The sequence below is a fragment of the Rhopalosiphum maidis genome, chromosome 1 (genome assembly GCF_003676215.2).
Source record: "Rhopalosiphum maidis isolate BTI-1 chromosome 1, ASM367621v3, whole genome shotgun sequence".
Taxonomy (NCBI): Eukaryota; Metazoa; Arthropoda; class Insecta; order Hemiptera; family Aphididae; genus Rhopalosiphum; species Rhopalosiphum maidis.
Window position 1 is genome coordinate 80,694,442 of NC_040877.1, and position 17,962 is coordinate 80,712,403.

The 17,962-nt window shown below is 26.1% G+C and overlaps 4 protein-coding genes across 7 annotated transcripts; 2 read left to right on the forward strand and 2 right to left on the reverse strand.

Moving 5' to 3' along the window:
- Positions 1-474: 474 nt before the first annotated feature.
- LOC113559225 (H/ACA ribonucleoprotein complex subunit 2-like protein) lies at positions 475-3,521 on the forward strand. 2 transcript variants are annotated; one of them, XM_026964867.1, is made up of 3 exons: positions 475-629; positions 735-899; positions 3,124-3,521. In XM_026964867.1, exons 2-3 carry the CDS (start codon positions 761-763, stop codon positions 3,426-3,428), a joined length of 444 nt encoding a protein of 147 aa, XP_026820668.1. In that variant the 5' UTR covers positions 475-629; positions 735-760; the 3' UTR covers positions 3,429-3,521. The 2 variants fall into 2 exon arrangements, with proteins under 2 accessions (XP_026820668.1, XP_026820667.1); XM_026964866.1 differs by lacking the exon at positions 475-629 and having other exon boundaries at positions 640-899.
- Positions 3,513-7,153, reverse strand: LOC113559224 (Golgi SNAP receptor complex member 1). Of its 2 annotated transcripts, XM_026964864.1 has the most exons (6): positions 6,996-7,153; positions 5,799-5,895; positions 5,572-5,649; positions 4,233-4,405; positions 3,984-4,180; positions 3,513-3,919 (listed from the first exon to the last, which is right to left on the reverse strand). In XM_026964864.1, the coding sequence occupies exons 4-6, from the start codon at positions 4,359-4,361 to the stop codon at positions 3,610-3,612; spliced, it is 636 nt and encodes a 211-aa protein (XP_026820665.1). In that variant the 5' UTR covers positions 4,362-4,405; positions 5,572-5,649; positions 5,799-5,895; positions 6,996-7,153; the 3' UTR covers positions 3,513-3,609. The 2 variants fall into 2 exon arrangements, with proteins under 2 accessions (XP_026820665.1, XP_026820664.1); XM_026964863.1 differs by lacking the exons at positions 5,572-5,649; positions 5,799-5,895; positions 6,996-7,153 and adding an exon at positions 5,004-5,279 and having other exon boundaries at positions 3,610-3,919.
- A 4,498-nt stretch (positions 7,154-11,651) lies between these two features.
- Positions 11,652-15,390, reverse strand: LOC113556888 (lambda-crystallin homolog). 2 transcript variants are annotated; one of them, XM_026962104.1, is made up of 7 exons: positions 15,372-15,390; positions 14,782-14,838; positions 14,074-14,261; positions 13,609-13,817; positions 13,382-13,539; positions 13,174-13,316; positions 11,652-11,886 (listed from the first exon to the last, which is right to left on the reverse strand). In XM_026962104.1, exons 2-7 carry the CDS (start codon positions 14,814-14,816, stop codon positions 11,675-11,677), a joined length of 945 nt encoding a protein of 314 aa, XP_026817905.1. In that variant the 5' UTR covers positions 14,817-14,838; positions 15,372-15,390; the 3' UTR covers positions 11,652-11,674. The 2 variants fall into 2 exon arrangements, with proteins under 2 accessions (XP_026817905.1, XP_026817903.1); XM_026962102.1 differs by lacking the exon at positions 15,372-15,390 and adding an exon at positions 15,009-15,068.
- Positions 15,391-15,697: 307 nt separating this feature from the next.
- LOC113556889 (factor VIII intron 22 protein-like) lies at positions 15,698-17,269 on the forward strand. The gene is made up of 7 exons (XM_026962105.2): positions 15,698-15,947; positions 16,025-16,071; positions 16,132-16,334; positions 16,404-16,629; positions 16,710-16,809; positions 16,872-16,993; positions 17,069-17,269. The coding sequence occupies exons 1-7, from the start codon at positions 15,880-15,882 to the stop codon at positions 17,230-17,232; spliced, it is 930 nt and encodes a 309-aa protein (XP_026817906.1). The 5' UTR covers positions 15,698-15,879; the 3' UTR covers positions 17,233-17,269.
- Positions 17,270-17,962: the final 693 nt, after the last annotated feature.

The following is a 17,962-nucleotide window of genomic DNA, read 5'->3' on the forward strand; positions in this document are numbered from 1 at the left end:
TATAATAAAGAACATGATAAAATATAGATCTAATTTGTCATGATAAATAATAATACTAGTGTATTGTTATATTCTGTGGTAAAAGGTATAACAGTATCTTAAATTGTAAGCCTGATGCCTGTATAAATAATTTTATATCTTATTTTATATAGTATATTTGTTATATATTTATACCTGTCATTCCGGACCTCGGGAGAGACCTCTGTTTATATTATTATAAATACTATTAATATTTAAAAACGATTTGAATTTAGCCCCCTCCAAAAAAATATCCAAAATATTAAAAGCTTAATCATTAGTTTATAGGTCTATGATTAAGACTAATAGTACATATAGTAATATAGTACACACTAATACACTATTTTTCTGAACTATTACTCTATGAGTTCTTGATGTTCTTCTTTCTTCTTCATTCTTTCCTTCATACTCTTTATAGGCTAATGTGATTATATTAATTTCTATTTCCTATGCCATGAATATTTGTGTTGTGGTTCATACCCATAGTGTAATACATCGATAATATATATTATCATTTCTGGTTCTTGATCTTATCAATTATTCAATTCACCTAACCCACGTGCGCCAAGAGAAGACGGGATCAAAACAAATAACCTTAAACAGTATTCATAGTAGGTATTCATTATTTATATGTTCGGTAAACGCTAAACATTACAATACTGTATTTAAAGTATAAACATTAAACAGTAAATACCAAATTTATCATTTTTTCAAAGGCAAACGGTTAACGCACAATTTTATTATGACGGAAGACACAAGCTTAGTCGATTCGACCAACAAAAAAATTCCGTATTCAACGAGAATCAAATACCTCAATGAAATTGCAAAGCCCCTGGCAACCAAAGCGCTTACAAAAAAGATTTATAAACTCGTTAAGAAAGGTTTGTACCACTATTAATAATAAAATCTAGATTTTTTAGATAGTCTAACTTAAGAACATAATTTATATACTAACAGTCGATCATTAATCTACAATAGTCGTAACTTCATTAATCCCTTCTAGCTTCCATTTAAAAAACGAACCGAAGCGATTACTTTATTTACTCAATAACACCAAAGCATTCTCATATAAAACTATACCTTCATTACCTATATGTATTTGTATATTGTGGTGATGATATAAAGTATATACAGTCTTAAGAGAACATAATACAAGTACAACATGTCTTCGTTTTTTATAAATATGGAAAATATATGCTCAACTTGATTAAATTAATAGCATTAGTTTTTATATTAAAATGCGTTGTAAGTATTATAACATTTTAATATTCTAATATTAATAGTATGTTCATATTTTAGCATACCTATTAGTAACTCACTTTAAAATAATAATAATAAAAAAAAATGTGAGAACAGATACATTCTTAATTTATAATGGATCATTTACTGTATCTAATATTAAAACTAATAAATCTGGTGATAATTGTTTATCAACATGAATTCTGCTGAATGCAAATTTGTTATATAGTACATTTTACTTTCCATTAGCACTAAAACAAATTTTAAGAATTTTACATGTAATGATATTGGCAAAGATTTGATCATTTTTAGGCGGGTTAGTATTTTACTCGATAAAATTACTGTAGTGCATTTTGCCATTTCACATTAAATGTGACTTGATTATAATGCACTGTTAGGCGGTTTTTGGTCAGGGTTACTCACAATAGTACATAAGTAAGATAGGAAATTTAAAATTATTTTATTTACACAACTATTTTTTATTATTATAAATTTCCAAACATTTTTTCTGAGCAGAAACCATCACTTTGTACACAATCTTTTCGAATTGCATTTGATTTTAAACACACTGTAGTTAGAAGTTTAGTAAATATTATAAGCTATAAAATCTATTTTAATATGATTTATATTTCTTTAATACGTTTATATTATTGGTTGTCTCATTTGATATTAATTTGTAAATTTAACTTATATTTATAATTTAGAATGATTACTGTACTTACCTAAAAAAGTATGATTGACAATACGACATTTAATATGGCAATTAAAATAATAAATTATAATATAGAAGAATTTAAAAAGTTGTTTTTATCATATATGCAGACATACATTACATAAATTTATACACATTTTCTAGGTATTTATTTTGTACATAGCCGGAAAACTGCATTTTTTTAAGTTGTTAAGCTAATTGGCAAAGAATATTTGTAAAATATTAAACATACAATATTAAGAAATATATATATTTTTTATAATATAACATATTTTATTTTTGGATGTTTCCAATTGTATAATACCATTTTTAACTGCTGTCATCTTTGAAATCTTGGCTAGTAACTTGTACAGAGTGATCCATTCAAGTGTACACATTAGTTACCTCAAAAAGTTCTATGTTAAAAATATTATTTTTTTAACTATTTTGAATAATAACATACATATTCAAAATCATATTCCAGAGCAAAATATTGTTTGGAGTTTTTCAATATTTAAAAATTAAATTTTAAAAGAGTTACCACTTAATAAATTGTGATTTTTTTTTTAATAAAAAAAAGTTTAAAATTATGACCAGTGTGTTACCATAAGTCCAAACATGTCGTGGGAAGTACTAGAAGTACTAATATTAAATGACACAAAATGTACAAACCTTGTTGACACTATATTTACAAAAATTAATAAGTATTATTCTTTTATTTTTATTTATTTTTTTTTATTGTGGGTTACAAAGTATGAAAAATTTTAATAATGTCGCCATAATACAAAGGTTGAGAAACACTGATATTTAGAAGATTGGAGTAAAGTGATACAGAGATATCCCCTATAGCATTAATCTATTACTCGGTTCATATAAACATTAATAAATTATAATAACTGCAAAAAATGTAACTTTGGTCAGATCTGTGAAATGTTTCAAAATACTTCTGATTATTGGAATAGTGTAATAAATAATGTTTATGTGGGTAAACTAGTGAAAATGAATTTTTACCTGAAAGTTTAAAATAGTGAAATTAATTATAAATTACTATAAAATTAACTATAAATTTACTTATTAATTTTTTTAGTGAGCAGTTAATTTGAATTACTGAATAATTCTGATTTTTTTTTATTATTAATTAATAATTAATTATTAACAGTATATTTTTATTATAGCACATAAAGAAAAGACTTATTTAAGAGTTGGCCTGAAAGAAGTGCAACGAAGAATCCGAAGAGGCGAAACGGGCTTGGTAATTTTTGCTGGCGATGTTTCACCAATTGATATCATGAGCCATATGCCTGGTGTATGCGAGACAAAAAATCTGCCATACTGTTATGTGCCTTCGCGCGAAGATTTAGGTTCATTACTGGGTGTTAAAAGATCTGCAGTCATGGTACTTATTAGAAAGCATGAAAATTATACAGATTTATATGATGAATGTCAAAGCGAGATCAAAGCTCTGCCCTATGATTTTTAGACCACTGGGTTTAGATATCAACTTTTTATTAACTAAGAATAATATTACAATTAACTATAATTAAAACAAAATATATTATACAAGTAAAATAAATTTCTTTGTAATTATTTAAAAACAAAATTCGTATTAATACCCATGTATATATAATATATATATATTAACCACCAATTTGAAAATCTTCCTAATGAAAAGTGTACAAGAGTATTATAAAAGTACATATAACAACAACTCCTCCAACTATTAAAGAATCACGTTTTTTACGCATGTTAATTTTTTGAACTAGGGTGTTGAGAGCAGGAAATCTACTTGATAAATCATGAAGTCTAGATTGTAAACGTTTAAAATGATGCCGTTGCGACACTAAGTGTTCCCTGGTTTCCATTGCAATTGCAATCTGATCCGATACTAAACGGTCTGAATTACGTACATGTTCATGCTCTTTAACATACAAATCCATACGCCTGTTTTTTGTTCCAGAATTCTTGTAACCACTGAAAAATAAAATTACCCATTAAGAAATTTATTCAGGTTTGTATGTATAGAATATGCATTTACTCAATGTCCTGCCGAACACTATGCAGCAAATCTTCCCTTTCCCTTCGAGCTCTAACATTAGATTGTATTTTTTGAAACTCTTTAGTATAATCTTGTAAAATATCTCTGTGACGCTGTACAGTATGCATGTTTTGTGAAACTGTAGATTGTTCCCCATTGGAATTCCATTCGCCCATTTTTTCATTGACTGTATTAAGCTAAAAACCCAAAGACAAATGATTGTGTACATTTGTATAAAGGGAGTTTTACCTTAGACAGCAGCTCTTCAATTTCAGATGTGGCAGTTTCAAATCGATCATCAGACAACAACAACTGTGATTCATCGTCACTATACATCATAGGATTATTAGTACTTATTTTACTTAATGATACTAACATAGAGTCAATTTCTGTTTCCAGCCTTCTAGCCTGTTTTCTCAAATCTGTAAATAATAACAAATGTCAATTAAAAATCATATTATTTTTTATAGGAATTTTGTTTTTGGATTATGGTAGCTATTTAAAAACAACATTTTCCACATTTGACGATTAAAATGTGTAGTATGGACATATTTTAATTAAATTAATCTATCAAAGTTAAATTATTCAGACTGGGGCAGCACTTTAAAATAAAAATACTAAATAAAGTTAATACTAACAACACATTTTCTAAGTCTTATACATTAAAAAATAAAAAGTTATGTATTGTTACATAAATAAAATAAAACGGAAGGAATTTGAAGTTTTACTGTAATACATTTGTGATAATAGTATAATAGTTATAAATTTTTATTATTTATTTAGAAATATAACATATATCCAAAACATTTTTAGCAATACTTTCCTCAAAATGTTGTATAAACAAATTAATGAATGATCGAGTTGATACATACTTAAATGCCCCCCCAATAAAAAATATCTGGCAACATCACTGTGCTCAGACAATGTTCTGCGTCGTTCAAATACTAAAAAAAAGCCTCTATATAATCCAAACGTTATGAACGAAATCCAGAAGATAAATATTATATTGTAGTATTGTACCTTCCCATGATGGCGACGAAGCCATGTTTTGACACTTGGGCACAGCGAGCGACGATTTTGAGGCGTATTTAACTTGTCATCCGATCAAATGACCGGACCCGGTAGTAAGATAACAAAAACGATAATGCACCAAATTTAAGAGATGCGTCGTAAACTCCGACACTCATAATTCATATGAAAATCGAAAAATTATGACGAACCGTTGATTGTGTCATCATGATATATACATAGAAAAAATATACATAAGAATATAATATTGCTAAATTTTTACTTCTATTCTTGATTACAGATAAGATAATCTATAATCACACAACTCCTCTTACTAGGTGGTGGTTACTGATAACGAAGAGATATTTGAAGCATTTATTTTGTTCTGTGATTTAAAAAATAACCAATATGTTTATTTTTATGTGGTTTGTGCACAGATTATATAAAATGTAGATTGAACTTTATTATTTATATATTCTGTGGGTTTGTGTTGCAAAAGAGCCCCTGACCACGAATAGTAAAGTTATACTAGTATAATATCTTAATTCATGCCCCTGACTTTAACATTCGTTATGATTACTTTGTTATCAATTTGAATTGTTATCTTGTTCTTGTTTCCCGTTTCCTTATCTTGTTTATTTATTTGAATTTTGAATTGCTAAAAGTTTGAAAAATTTTTTTAGTTTATAGGTCTATGGTTACAACATTGATATAATATTCAAATAAAGTTACATATCTTGTTGTTATCTAGATACCACAGATATATATTAATAAATAATAATATATATATTTGTGCTAAGTACTCACTATTCAGTTACTTTGATACAATTGTTCTATTTGTACTATTGTAGCCTGTAGGTAGTGTAGGTACTTATTTTATTTCATACTTAGAATTTGTTCATGTCTGAAATGTATAAATAATAAATATTTTAAACTATTTTTAATAATTGGTCATTATTAATAACATTTATTAATTATGCTACATATTGTATAGATTGTAAGTTAAGCTTTTTCAATAACAAAATTAGAAATTTATCATTCATTTTCCTGAATTAATAAAATAGTCAATTTTAATGTAATTTTAGATGATTTTTTCAATTAGTCTTAATAATCTTATGTGGACTTGTTTGATTTCAACTTAAATTTTGAAATATATTAAATTCAGTGCTTAAAATAGTTAAAATATCTTTAGCTTGTTTTATTGTTAAAAGAAATTTTTATTTTATTTTTAAACACATGTATGATTAAGTGTATTTTCTGTAATTTTACACATTTTCACTAAATTTAATTTGTACTCTCAATTGACCGCCTAAATTAATTAAATAAAACTAATAATATTTTACATAAATATACATACTTAATTAATAGAATATATTTCTCTAAGTTAATTATTTTATAATTCCTAACTATTCTCTAAATTGCTATCAAATTATTTAAAATATCCATAACCAAGGCTTGAATATAAAATGTATTCATTAAAAAGGAATCATATTTGTGTCTTGTGTATATTGAAATTTGAAAGAAAATAGAATGTATTAGAACTCTAACCACCAAAAAATTATTGAAATAATTAAACAATGTGTAGTACATAGCTCAATTTCTATTTGATTTCTAAAATTTAACTAAACATTTAATGGAAGCCACACTGAAATTTTTCACTGGCCGTACTAGCATGCGGCCACGAATTCCGGAAAAAAGTCCGATTTTTATTTTATTGGAAAATAAGTCCGACTAGAAAATAATTATACGGAAAAAAGTCCGGTTTGATTTATTGTTCATACATGATTTGTATGATGTTATAATAATTTAATATTTATATAATTTAACACATTAAACTACAAATAATTAGTCAATAATATTAAAAAAAAAATAACTAAAACTAATATTTAATTCGTTTTCGGATACAATGGCCAATATTAATTAAAAATTCTTCTACCGATATTTCATTAATGGCCACTCTAGAACATTCGTTTTTTAAATGTTCGTCGGTGTTACTTAACTTACATTTTTTTAGTCCTGGAATCCCGTCTCCTAGTTCTTGTAACGCTATTTTAGCTCTATCTACTCCTAACTCTTCACAGATTATGATTAACTGTGTAAGCAAAACCATTCAAAATAATTTTTTTCCTAACTTTAAAAATTACTACTTCTTCCATTTTTATGTGAATATTTCGATGAGAACAATTACGAAAGTACGAATGTGGACAACGACTGGATTTCTTATGCGTTATCGTAACCTCAATTTTATTTAATATGATATATATTGGGGAATTCATACTTTATCCTATAATACAGAGTAATTGTGCTATCTTTATTACTGTATCTTCTAATACATATGATTTTTCTATCTATCTTACCTTCTATTTCTGTATAGATTTTATAATCGCACTTTTTTCCATATAATTATTTTCTGGTAGGACTTTTTTTCCGAAAAAAATAAAATAAGACTTTTTTATATTAGTGTTATATATTTACGATTAAATTTTCAAAATATTTTGACTTTTTTATAGGTATTTATAGGCAATTGAATTTTTCAAAGTTTTTTTTTAAAATGCCAATAAAAAAATTTGGCATTCCAAAAAATCTTTAAAATTTAATTGGTTTAATATAATAAAAAAAATAAAAATACGTGTTCACAATTTTTGTTTATAAACATTTAAAGTTCAAATAAAATATATTTATATTTATTTATTTATATTTAATTGCTGGAGCTAGATACAAAACTCAAGCCGTAATTTTACATATTGGACAAAACACGAGCTTTGGTCAAAGTAGCGCGGATGGATTTCTGTGCAATTGTATATTTTTTTCCTTTTAATATTTTTGGATTTTTGTCAGTTATCTCCACGAATCATCATAATTCGAAGCTAATGGTAAAATTTTTTTTGCATATTTTTGCATATTTTTGCATATTTAAAGGTTATTGCATATTTTGGAAAAATTCAAAATGTATTGCATATTGAAGCGAAAATTTAAAATGTATAAAATAATATTTTGTCAAGTAGAAAAATTAAAACTAAATTTCATAGTCACTAAATAATAATTTATATATATATAGTTATAAGATAAATAATCGATTACGACGTAAACTTCAAATATGCCCCAATAACTTCGGTTGACGTCAAACGTTCGTTCTCAGTCTTTAAAAATATGTTAATCAATAAACGACACAGCTTCACAGAAGAAAAATTTGAAGTGCATATGATTATTAATTTTAATAATAAATACAATTTTAAAAATAAATTAAGTTTAGAAAATTCCCTAAATTTTTTTTTATTAAGTATTTTAGTAATTAATTATTATAAGTTTTATTGTAAATTTTAAATAAATAAAAAGTTCTTGCATATTTTCATAATTTTGATTACATATTTTTTTTTACATATTTTCATGATTTTAACTGCATATTATATGGCATATTTCGATATTTTTAAATGCATAAAAATCCGCGCTCTACTCATTAGTCATTACATAGCATACCTGAGACAAGAAAATTCCAATTGGGTTTGCGTCAATGACACAACAGTTATTGAAAAAAGGTGGCTAAACAATACTAAGGATGTATAATGTATATGTTATCATTCTAAAAAGAATGTACTAATATTGGATTAAACAAATATATTATCATCCTCACTTCTGGCTATCTGTATATTTTTGTATTCAATACTTAAAATACTAACAACAATTATCATCATTTATTAGGTATCCATTTTGTAATATTTAAAAAATTAACAACATTTTAACACTGAAGCACTCTTGGCAATCGATGTTTATACATTCCTAATTAGTATTAGGTTAATTTAATTGTCTATTTTAACTGAGAGATCTAAATTAGCATTTGTTTAGCTCCTAGGATAACAATATAGTATTTTTCTCTATACTTACTAGCATAATCTGTGATACAAAGTGATATAAGGTACTATGATAACTACATTCAATGATTTAAAAAAAGTTAAGTAACCTTGCCGTATGGAAATATGCAACTCGTCCTAAATCATACTTAAAAATTAATTACTTGCATCCAGCGCCGGATAGGCAAGGTATCGGCCCACCGAGTTTTAGGATTTTAACCGGCCCTAAAAAAGTAAACGGTCCATTTTTCAATAAGACAGACATTAATTCCGACCCAAATTTTAAACGACCCATCGAGTTCAGCTGGGTAACTCGCTGGCCCTATCCGGACCTGCTTGTATCAAAAATAAATATATTATAATTTAAATATAGGTAGTATAATATATCCTAGACTGACAAATCATCTCCGTTCAGAATTGTTTTTTGTATACAATGATACCTGTCATTGCATTCAAATTTAACATATCCATTATAGTGACCCACTCTCCGTCTCTACTATACAGCAGAGCGATACCCACTTGACCACCTTTATTTTTCACATAAATGTATTGGAAGCAATTTTTCTGTATTAGTCTAACACAGACAACCGAATATATAATTAATTTTATATAAATATAAATAATATAATTGGTCATACTCAAGATCGTATCCATAAATATGTTTCGAGTGGGGGAGGTCCAAAATATGTATATTGTAATTTTATAAAGTACTGAATTTAGGTTTTGACACTATTAAAAATAAAACAAAAAATGATTTGACGTATTTGTCACTGTATGACGGATTGTTGCCATATTCAAGCTAGTGCCCAACAGGAAACAAAGAACAGTAGTTGCATCATTATTAATCAATATCTTCACTCCCGACCAACCCACCTCCTCCTTACCACCACAGCTGACTTTGCAGACGATAAAAATATTCTGGCTGCCATATTGATCCTGAAATACTCAGCGTAAAATATTATCCAAGCCCGCCTAAATCTATTAGAAATCTGGTATAAAGATTTGGGAATCAAAATAAACCACTCAAAGTCAGTAACACGTTATACATCCATGCACAAACATAAAGACTGTATCACTATCACCATTGCCATGAATAACATACAAACACTCCAAACTGCCCAGCATATTCGTTATTTAGAACTACACCGTGACCGCCGTCTTAACATAGGCAGTAAACACCTCACATCCGCAATAAATCAATAAATGACTCATTCAAAATAATATATTCCGATAATTTTCTCTTTAACTCAAAATACATAAATCTCCATTACAAAATATTAATCTACATTACCTTCCTACCACCCATCTAAACCTATAGGATCTAACTCTGGGGCTAAGCTAAATTTTCTCTAACATAAATCATATTCAAACTTTCCAGTCAAAGTTCCCCCGTTAAATAACTAAAGCTTCATATACTATGTCTTCAATCACTTACTTCATACTGGTCTAGTGATCTCTCTATCCTTCTTGTCTTCAAAGTCACTAATATCCTTTACAAAAGATTCAAAGCTCGTCTCCAAAGCCATCTCAAACCACTTGTGATGATGAATGTTCCATACTTACGATTTTCGATTTTAACTTCTTCAAAGATTGAATTACAATTTCTTAATTTCCATCTTTTCATAATTTAGCAAAATAAAATTGAACACTCAGCATAGTTGTTCTCAAGTAGATATAAAGAAAATTTTTTTTTTAGAACTTATCGCCTCGATTACATAGATTGGTACATTGGAAATATAATACATCTAAATTCCTATGTTGTACGTATATTATTTAATTTAGAAGTTTAAGATATTTAAGACAGAAAATCACCTTTTTCAATCCCTCGAGGATGACACACCTGTGGTATTTAGTCAATTTCAATCTAGCATAGTAGACCATTTGCCATTCGGTACACTCGGTACAGTAGAACGTAATTTCCACCAAAAGTTATTGAAGGATATTTAAAATAACACTTAAAGCCTAAAGGGATTTTCATACTAAAAATACTCAGAAGACTGCACGATTGATATCAAATTTCAATATAAGTTTAGATTCTTTATAGTCTTTGTCTTATTTAGATCCTCATAAAAACTTGAAAAAATTAAACATTATAATGTAGTGTAGTTTTGTATACTAATTATCTCTCTTTAGTTAAATTAATGGTTAAAGTTATTCGTAAAATCTAAAGTTAACATTAAAGTATAGATGTTTAAATTGGTTTTAAATATCCAAAAATCATATTTTGTGTGATTCTTGTAAAAACATATGTACCTATAGTGTCATAAGTGCATTTTTTTTAATTAGTCAACCTTTTAAGCTGTGCAAACCACCAATTTTGTAAAAAAAATCTTTGGGGCACACTAATAGCATACCTTTATACCTACATAAATATACAAAACAATTGTTTATTAAAAAACAACCTTAGTGAACCTAATTACAAGTTAAAACAATTTATTGAGATTCTTGACATTGCTATTGTCCTCTAGAAGAGAGTCCACACATAGATTAAAACCAGATAATATATTGTGTTAGTTGTGTAATATCATACTATGGTCCAACGGCCAACCTACTCGTCCATAGGTTGAAAACCGCTAAATTATATCATAATACAACTTACTCGAAACACTGTACAGCAATAACTAAATAAATTAATATAAATATTTTTTTAATATAAAAATATATACTTAATAAGTAATTTAAATGATTAATATGTAAATAATTATTTCTATTAATTTTATAATTTTTATAGGTTAATGGTTTTTGGTTACCTACATAATATTATGCTACTATACACCACTGTGATATGCATAATACATAAACTAAAACTATATCCAGCCAATGATATTATATATTTTAATAATTATTATATTTTTTAAGTTGCGACAATTTTATCAAAGATTGATCTCTCCATAATCTACGTTTTGGTAGGTCTTCCAATGGAGTATTACTATTTAATTGATCTCCAATCACTTTTACCAATGGTCCTTCAAACTTAGGTGATGGCTTGAATTGTTGGCATACACCATACATAGAGTTTGAATAACGCTCTGTATAGTTCACAAATCCTAAAATCAATATTTAATAAATATTATAAAAACTGACAAAATGAACTGCACAAAAAAAGTAAACAAATATTTACAGTTTTTGTTATGTATAATTCATATTATAAACTATAACAATGAATTCAATAGATTATAAATGTCCACAATAGGATTAGGACTACAGGGTAATTCTTTTATCATTAAACACTCATTATTTTATCAAGTATTTTATTTTTTTTTTTCAAAATATTGTGCTTCATGCTCTTTTCAAACTAAGAAATTTTTATTTTTTCCACCCTTTAATTTAGTAGTGAAACCACTATTGACTTTTGATTTTCAAATGGCAACCTATATTTATAATGTACTTAATAGGGCTATTCTTTTTCATGAATTTTAATGTTCAAATTATTATTTTCGTTAATTTTTTAGTGAGTATAATATTCCAAAGTTGGGCGGTTTTCGGTTTTTATTATACTTGTTATTTCTGGAGACCAGTAATCATAGGGTAATAAATAATAATAAGAGGTACATATTTTCATATATGTATAATAAGCTAGTTATCGAATATCAACTATTGACGCAGTGATGAACTTTGTACCTGTAGTTGCTACATCCAACCCTTAACCGAGTTTTTGAATTTCTAACATTTGATTATAGCTACAGTTACTGTACGGTTTAAATAATTCAAATCAATTATATTTTCACCCATGTTTGTACTAATTTATCACAAAAATAGACCAAACACTCAAGACCGGCCCATATTTTGGACGGCCCACCTAGTTTTACTCAGTAGCTCGCCAGACCAATCCGGCCTTGATTGTTTAATTTAGATTATAACCAACGTTCTATTCAACATCTCACAGCCATAATAACCTGTAGGACAAACACTTGGAAACCTCAAATCACTCAACTTTGAGCAGCTATAACTCACTAACAGTTAAATGAAAAATAATAATTTAAACATTAAATTTCATAAAAAAAATAGCCCTACTATTTTATGGCACTTTAAACATTGGTTACCATTTGAAAATCAAAAGTTGATAGTAATTTCACAATAAAATATAAGGGTGAAAAAAATTTAAATGTTATATAGTTTTAGAATGCATGAAACTAAAATTTTTGAAAAAGTCTACTTTTTGAAATGAGTGTTCAATGATAATATAATCTCTCTGTATAAAGACTAATATATAAGTAGTGAGTAGTTATATCAAATAATTTAATGTATTATTATAAATTTATAAACTATGATCTTTAGATCTATTATTAATATACAATATAGATAACTTAATGATAAAATTAAATATGATATACCTTCAGCATTTAAATGAGCAGTTTCTAATGGACCAAGAAATGCATAACGCATACCTAGACCTTCAGACATGACTGTATCAACATCTTTCACATTAAGTACTCCATCATTTACAAGATGCCAACATTCATTCAATATAGCATACCTATTAAATTATAAAGTTATAATTTCAATAAAAAATGTTATAAATTATCAATTTCATTTCTTAACTGAATGCGGTTTAATGCAAATCCTGGTACTTCTTTAGCAAGAGTTACAGGGGATTGTTTGATATCTTCCATAATTGTTCTCGTTTTCTTAATTACCCATTCTTCAGTCCATTCAGATGGTACAATTTCTACTAATGGCACAAAATATGGTGGATTAACCTTTAAAAGTACACAATGTTATATTAACCTTATTTAAAATAAGTAATACAGAATATAGATTTTGCATACTGGATGTGAAACAATTAATTGGTTGCGATGTTTCATTTTTTCAGAAAGAACCGATGGCAAGAATGTAGAAGTAGAACTTGAAATAATTGTTTGAGAACCAATAAGTTTATCAATTTGGTCATACAACTGTTGCTTTAAAGATAACACTTCTGGTATACATTCTTGAATAAGAATTGTATCTTCTACAACTTCTTCCAATTTAGTTACACCTGTTTAATAAAAATGAAAGTTCATGTAATACTTCAATGGGGAGAGAATTTAAGTTAATTATATTAAAATGTTTCTTTATGAATAATATAATTAATGTTAAAATGCTTACTTTTTTAATTTTAACAGAAAATTTCCAAATAAAAATTAACACTTAATCATTTTTTTTTTGTCAATAAATTATTTGTGTATTTGAACATTGGTACAAATTATAATTATATAGCATAACATGTTAATTCAATATAATTTGTCAGGTACCTTTAATAAGTTCAATTTGTTGTTCAGCAGTAAGATTGCCTCTTAGAATTCCATTCTTTTCCATTGTTTTTAATTCTGATTTAATTTTTTCATATGCAGTATTCACTAACTCTAAATTAATGTCATAGATGATTACATTGTAACGAGCGCTTGCAAATAACATAGCCCAACTCTGACCTATTAGACCACTGAAAATAAAAAAATTTCTTAGTATAATTAAGTTAAAGATGCACCTAATACAACTCATTTAGTATGGTGTTCTCTAAAAATTACAAAACCTACTTGTTATCATGTGTTCTTTTATATTCTTATAACACATCCACCTTTATAAGACAATATTTAAATAATAAAGTATATTATTCAACATATTTTAAGTTTTAGTAGACACTTTAATGCTTAATATGTAGTATTAACAATTTAATATTTATTTGTCAATTAAGAATTATTAAATAAAAATAAAAATTGTATAAATCTAGTTGAACAATTTTTTTAAATTTTATTTTATGAAACTTGATTATTTAAACATTTTAAAAATGAAAATTGAAATTTTGATAATTTTTAAGTTATAACAGATACAACATACCTTAAGTATTTTCCATATAATCGTATATTCACAATTTAAAATTATTGATGTTTTATAAAATAAATAGGTTTATTTAAAATATAATTAGTTAATTAATAATTACTTAGGTATTTTATAGTTTTTACCTTCCAATGATTCCAATTTTTCCTTTTTCAGCCATGTTAATGTAATTAATTAGATTCCTGAAATCAGTTAGTTTTATATGTTAGGTTAATAACTAAAATTATATTTTACACTGAACAAATATGTTTTTAACTTCGAAAGAAAATGACCTATTTACTACTTCTTTTAATGCAGTGATTTGATCAGACTGATTATAAGAATTATTATGAATAACAAGAATTTAGTATACCTATTAATGATATATTATCTTTGTTTCAGTTAATTGAATATATTTCAACTAGTTCATTAATCAATAATCATTATAAATTCTTATGATTATATATAATAATATATTATAATACGTTCTAATTGCCTACTTCAAGTTTAGCTAGTTAGAAAGTCGTTGGAAAAAAGAAGTAAACACTGTCTTATTAACTACTATCACGGCTATAGATAATAGTCAATATTATACTATTCATTGCTACTATTCAAACATTTCAACATGAAATAAGTTATTTCATCAGTCATTTGAAATATTAAGTAAAGGAGGTCAACGGTTCTTCGGACACCTTTTTGCCACCCACTTATGACATTAATTTTATTTCGTATTTACCATGATTAACTAAGTCTGATCATGATATTTACTATTTATGAAAGATATAGCCAATATTCATTGATATTTAATATATTAATAAGTAATAATATAATATGTAAATCATATATTTTAATATTTGTAGACTGTGGTTAACGTCTGTATTATTATTAATATTCTCTATCTTTTTTGTGATATCCTGAGGCTTCGTGCTGAAGCTGAACCATGAACCACAGAATAACCATGAACTATAAAATATACGAGTGTGATAAAAAAAATGATAACATATTATCAGGTTTATAATATATTATTAATTATTATACTCTGTAGTCTATACTCTAAGATCTATTCCCAATTCCCATTTCCCAGTTTATAATTAAAAAAAAAAAAATAAAATAATGAAGTGAAATAGTAGGTAGATAAAAGGTATATTAAATTTAAAAATTGTATATTCGTATAACAAATATTAAATAGTCCATACATCATTATCATTGATAGTTCAATTATATAATAATTATAGTTTTCTAAAATGGCTAGTTTCAATAATTCCGAAGAAATTATTTATCATTATAAGATAATACTAAATAAAACAAAAAAGTAATACATCACGGTTTTAATTTATAATATATTTTGCTATTTTGGTTCTTTAAATAATCATATCTTTATTTTTTTAGAAAACTATTTAGAAAGCTAAACACATTGGAGCCAAGTGACCAATTTGGTAATGTTACTTTAAATTATTATTAAGGTAATTTTGATTTTTTGATTTTTTATATTTTAGCCAAACTAGCAAATTTTTGCCAAAAGAATGACAAACATGATTATGCTGCTTTGTGTTGGCAAGCTGTGGCTAAATGTGAAGAGTCGATGGATCACAACTGTGAACAAGCTCTTGCTCATCAAAAAGCAGCCCGACAGTTTTTTTCAGAATTTAAGAAGACTGAATCATCTGGTTTAATATCTCCTTATAATGAAAATTTACAAGTTTGTTATTTACACATGAGTTTATATCTAATTGGTTATTCAATTATTTATAATATTTTTATACTTTAGGCTGGGCTAAGTGAAATGAGACATGCCGAGGATAGTTGGCAGGGGAACTCATTTGAAAATATTTTGAAAACTTCGATTCGTCTAGAAACTGCTGAAACTCTTGTAGGTTTAGGTAAATTGGATGATGCAGCTTTTATTGGAAGTAGTTTGATTGATGTGCCACATGAATGTCATACACTTAAATTGGCTATTCTTGAACAAATAACTTCCATTCAAATTCTTTCTGGTATTTTTATTTGTTAATAGAATATTTTATTATTTTAAATTGAGAATATTATGTTATAACTCAAATGTTATATTTTATAGAAGATTATGAAGGTGCTTTGTTAACATTCACAGAAATCGCAAATACTATTTCTTGCATAGATAATGATACAATTGGTATTTATAATGATATTTTATTCAGGTAATATATTTTATTACATTTTAATTTATGATTTTGACCAATTTTCTTTTTTCTAATTTTAGATGTGAAATATCACGAGTGTTCTTACTGCTTATACTGAAACCTACTCGTCAAAAAATGCCAAGTGATTTAGCTTCAGTGTTGGAGAAATACATGTGGATTAATGGAAACTTTGATTCTCCAGGTAATCTTTATATTTATTTTTTCATTATATAGTTATTATAAATTTTTACAATTTTTTACTTTTTCATTATTTTAGTTCCTTATATATCAGATATAATGTTCCGTCTTCTTCGTTCATTGGTAAAAGCATATCAGCTTGGTGAAACTACCTGTTTAGGTACAATTGAATCTGATTTCACTCCACATCTAACATCAGAACAAAGACATTTATTAGCAGTATTAATCAATACACTGACATAGCTTCATTTTTTATACTATCTAATTATATTTATTATTTATAATTTTTAAAATCAATATTAATTTGATATAATATAAATTATATATTTAATTTTAAGTGTTTTATACTAATTTTTGTATATTAAAAATTGTTATTGTGTTGTAAGTGTTATACATAGATTGTTAAAATTTTAAATTTAAAACAAATACATTGTATGATAAAATTCAGTTAATTTTGTAAACTGTACGCAAAGTTAATTTAAAGATGTCCGAGAGTTAATTTAAAATGTTGTTATATTAAATTTATGTATAGTGTAGACTGTAGGTTATAAATTAATATGTTTTTTATACAAATTGATATACCATTATACACTATACTTATATTGTATTCTGCATTATCAACTTAATTCAGTGGATAAAATTACAGCAGAGTAATGATATATATTATAAATAGTATGGGGTAGTCATAATCAGGGCCAAGCAAGCTGAACCAGCACAATAAAATTATTTATATTTAAAATATAATAATACATTTTCTGGATATTTTATACCATGTTAATTCATAATTTTCCAGTGAAGAAATAATTTGTTTTTTGTAGGATTATAGTATACCTAATATAATTATATTTATACTGTTTTTATACACCAAATAGCTCGGAACTGTTATTATATTACCTATTTATAGTTTGGTAGAATGCATTTTATTGGAGAAAATTTTTTAATTTAGTACTGTCAATTTGTATGAAAACGAGAC

Bases quoted from the DNA above. Each gene is read 5' to 3' on its own strand.
- LOC113559225 (XM_026964867.1), top strand. From the start codon at position 761: ATGACGGAAGACACAAGCTTAGTCGATTCGACCAACAAAAAAATTCCG. The intron at 900-3,123 runs GTTTGTACCACT...TTTTTATTATAG, and splicing joins TTATAAACTCGTTAAGAAAG to CACATAAAGAAAAGACTTAT.
- LOC113556889 (XM_026962105.2), top strand. From the start codon at position 15,880: ATGGCTAGTTTCAATAATTCCGAAGAAATTATTTATCATTATAAGATA. The intron at 16,072-16,131 runs GTAATGTTACTT...TTTATATTTTAG, and splicing joins GGAGCCAAGTGACCAATTTG to CCAAACTAGCAAATTTTTGC. The intron at 16,810-16,871 runs GTAATATATTTT...TTCTAATTTTAG, and splicing joins TATAATGATATTTTATTCAG to ATGTGAAATATCACGAGTGT.
- LOC113559224 (XM_026964863.1), bottom strand. From the start codon at position 5,028: ATGGCTTCGTCGCCATCATGGGAAG. The intron at 4,181-4,232 runs GTAAAACTCCCT...TTGGGTTTTTAG, and splicing joins TTGAAGAGCTGCTGTCTAAG to CTTAATACAGTCAATGAAAA. The intron at 3,920-3,983 runs GTAAATGCATAT...TTTATTTTTCAG, and splicing joins AGTGTTCGGCAGGACATTGA to TGGTTACAAGAATTCTGGAA.
- LOC113556888 (XM_026962104.1), bottom strand. From the start codon at position 14,816: ATGGCTGAAAAAGGAAAAATTGGAATCATTGGAAG. The intron at 13,818-14,073 runs GTACCTGACAAA...TTTATTAAACAG, and splicing joins ACAAATTGAACTTATTAAAG to GTGTAACTAAATTGGAAGAA. The intron at 11,887-13,173 runs GTATATCATATT...TATTGATTTTAG, and splicing joins TGCTCATTTAAATGCTGAAG to GATTTGTGAACTATACAGAG.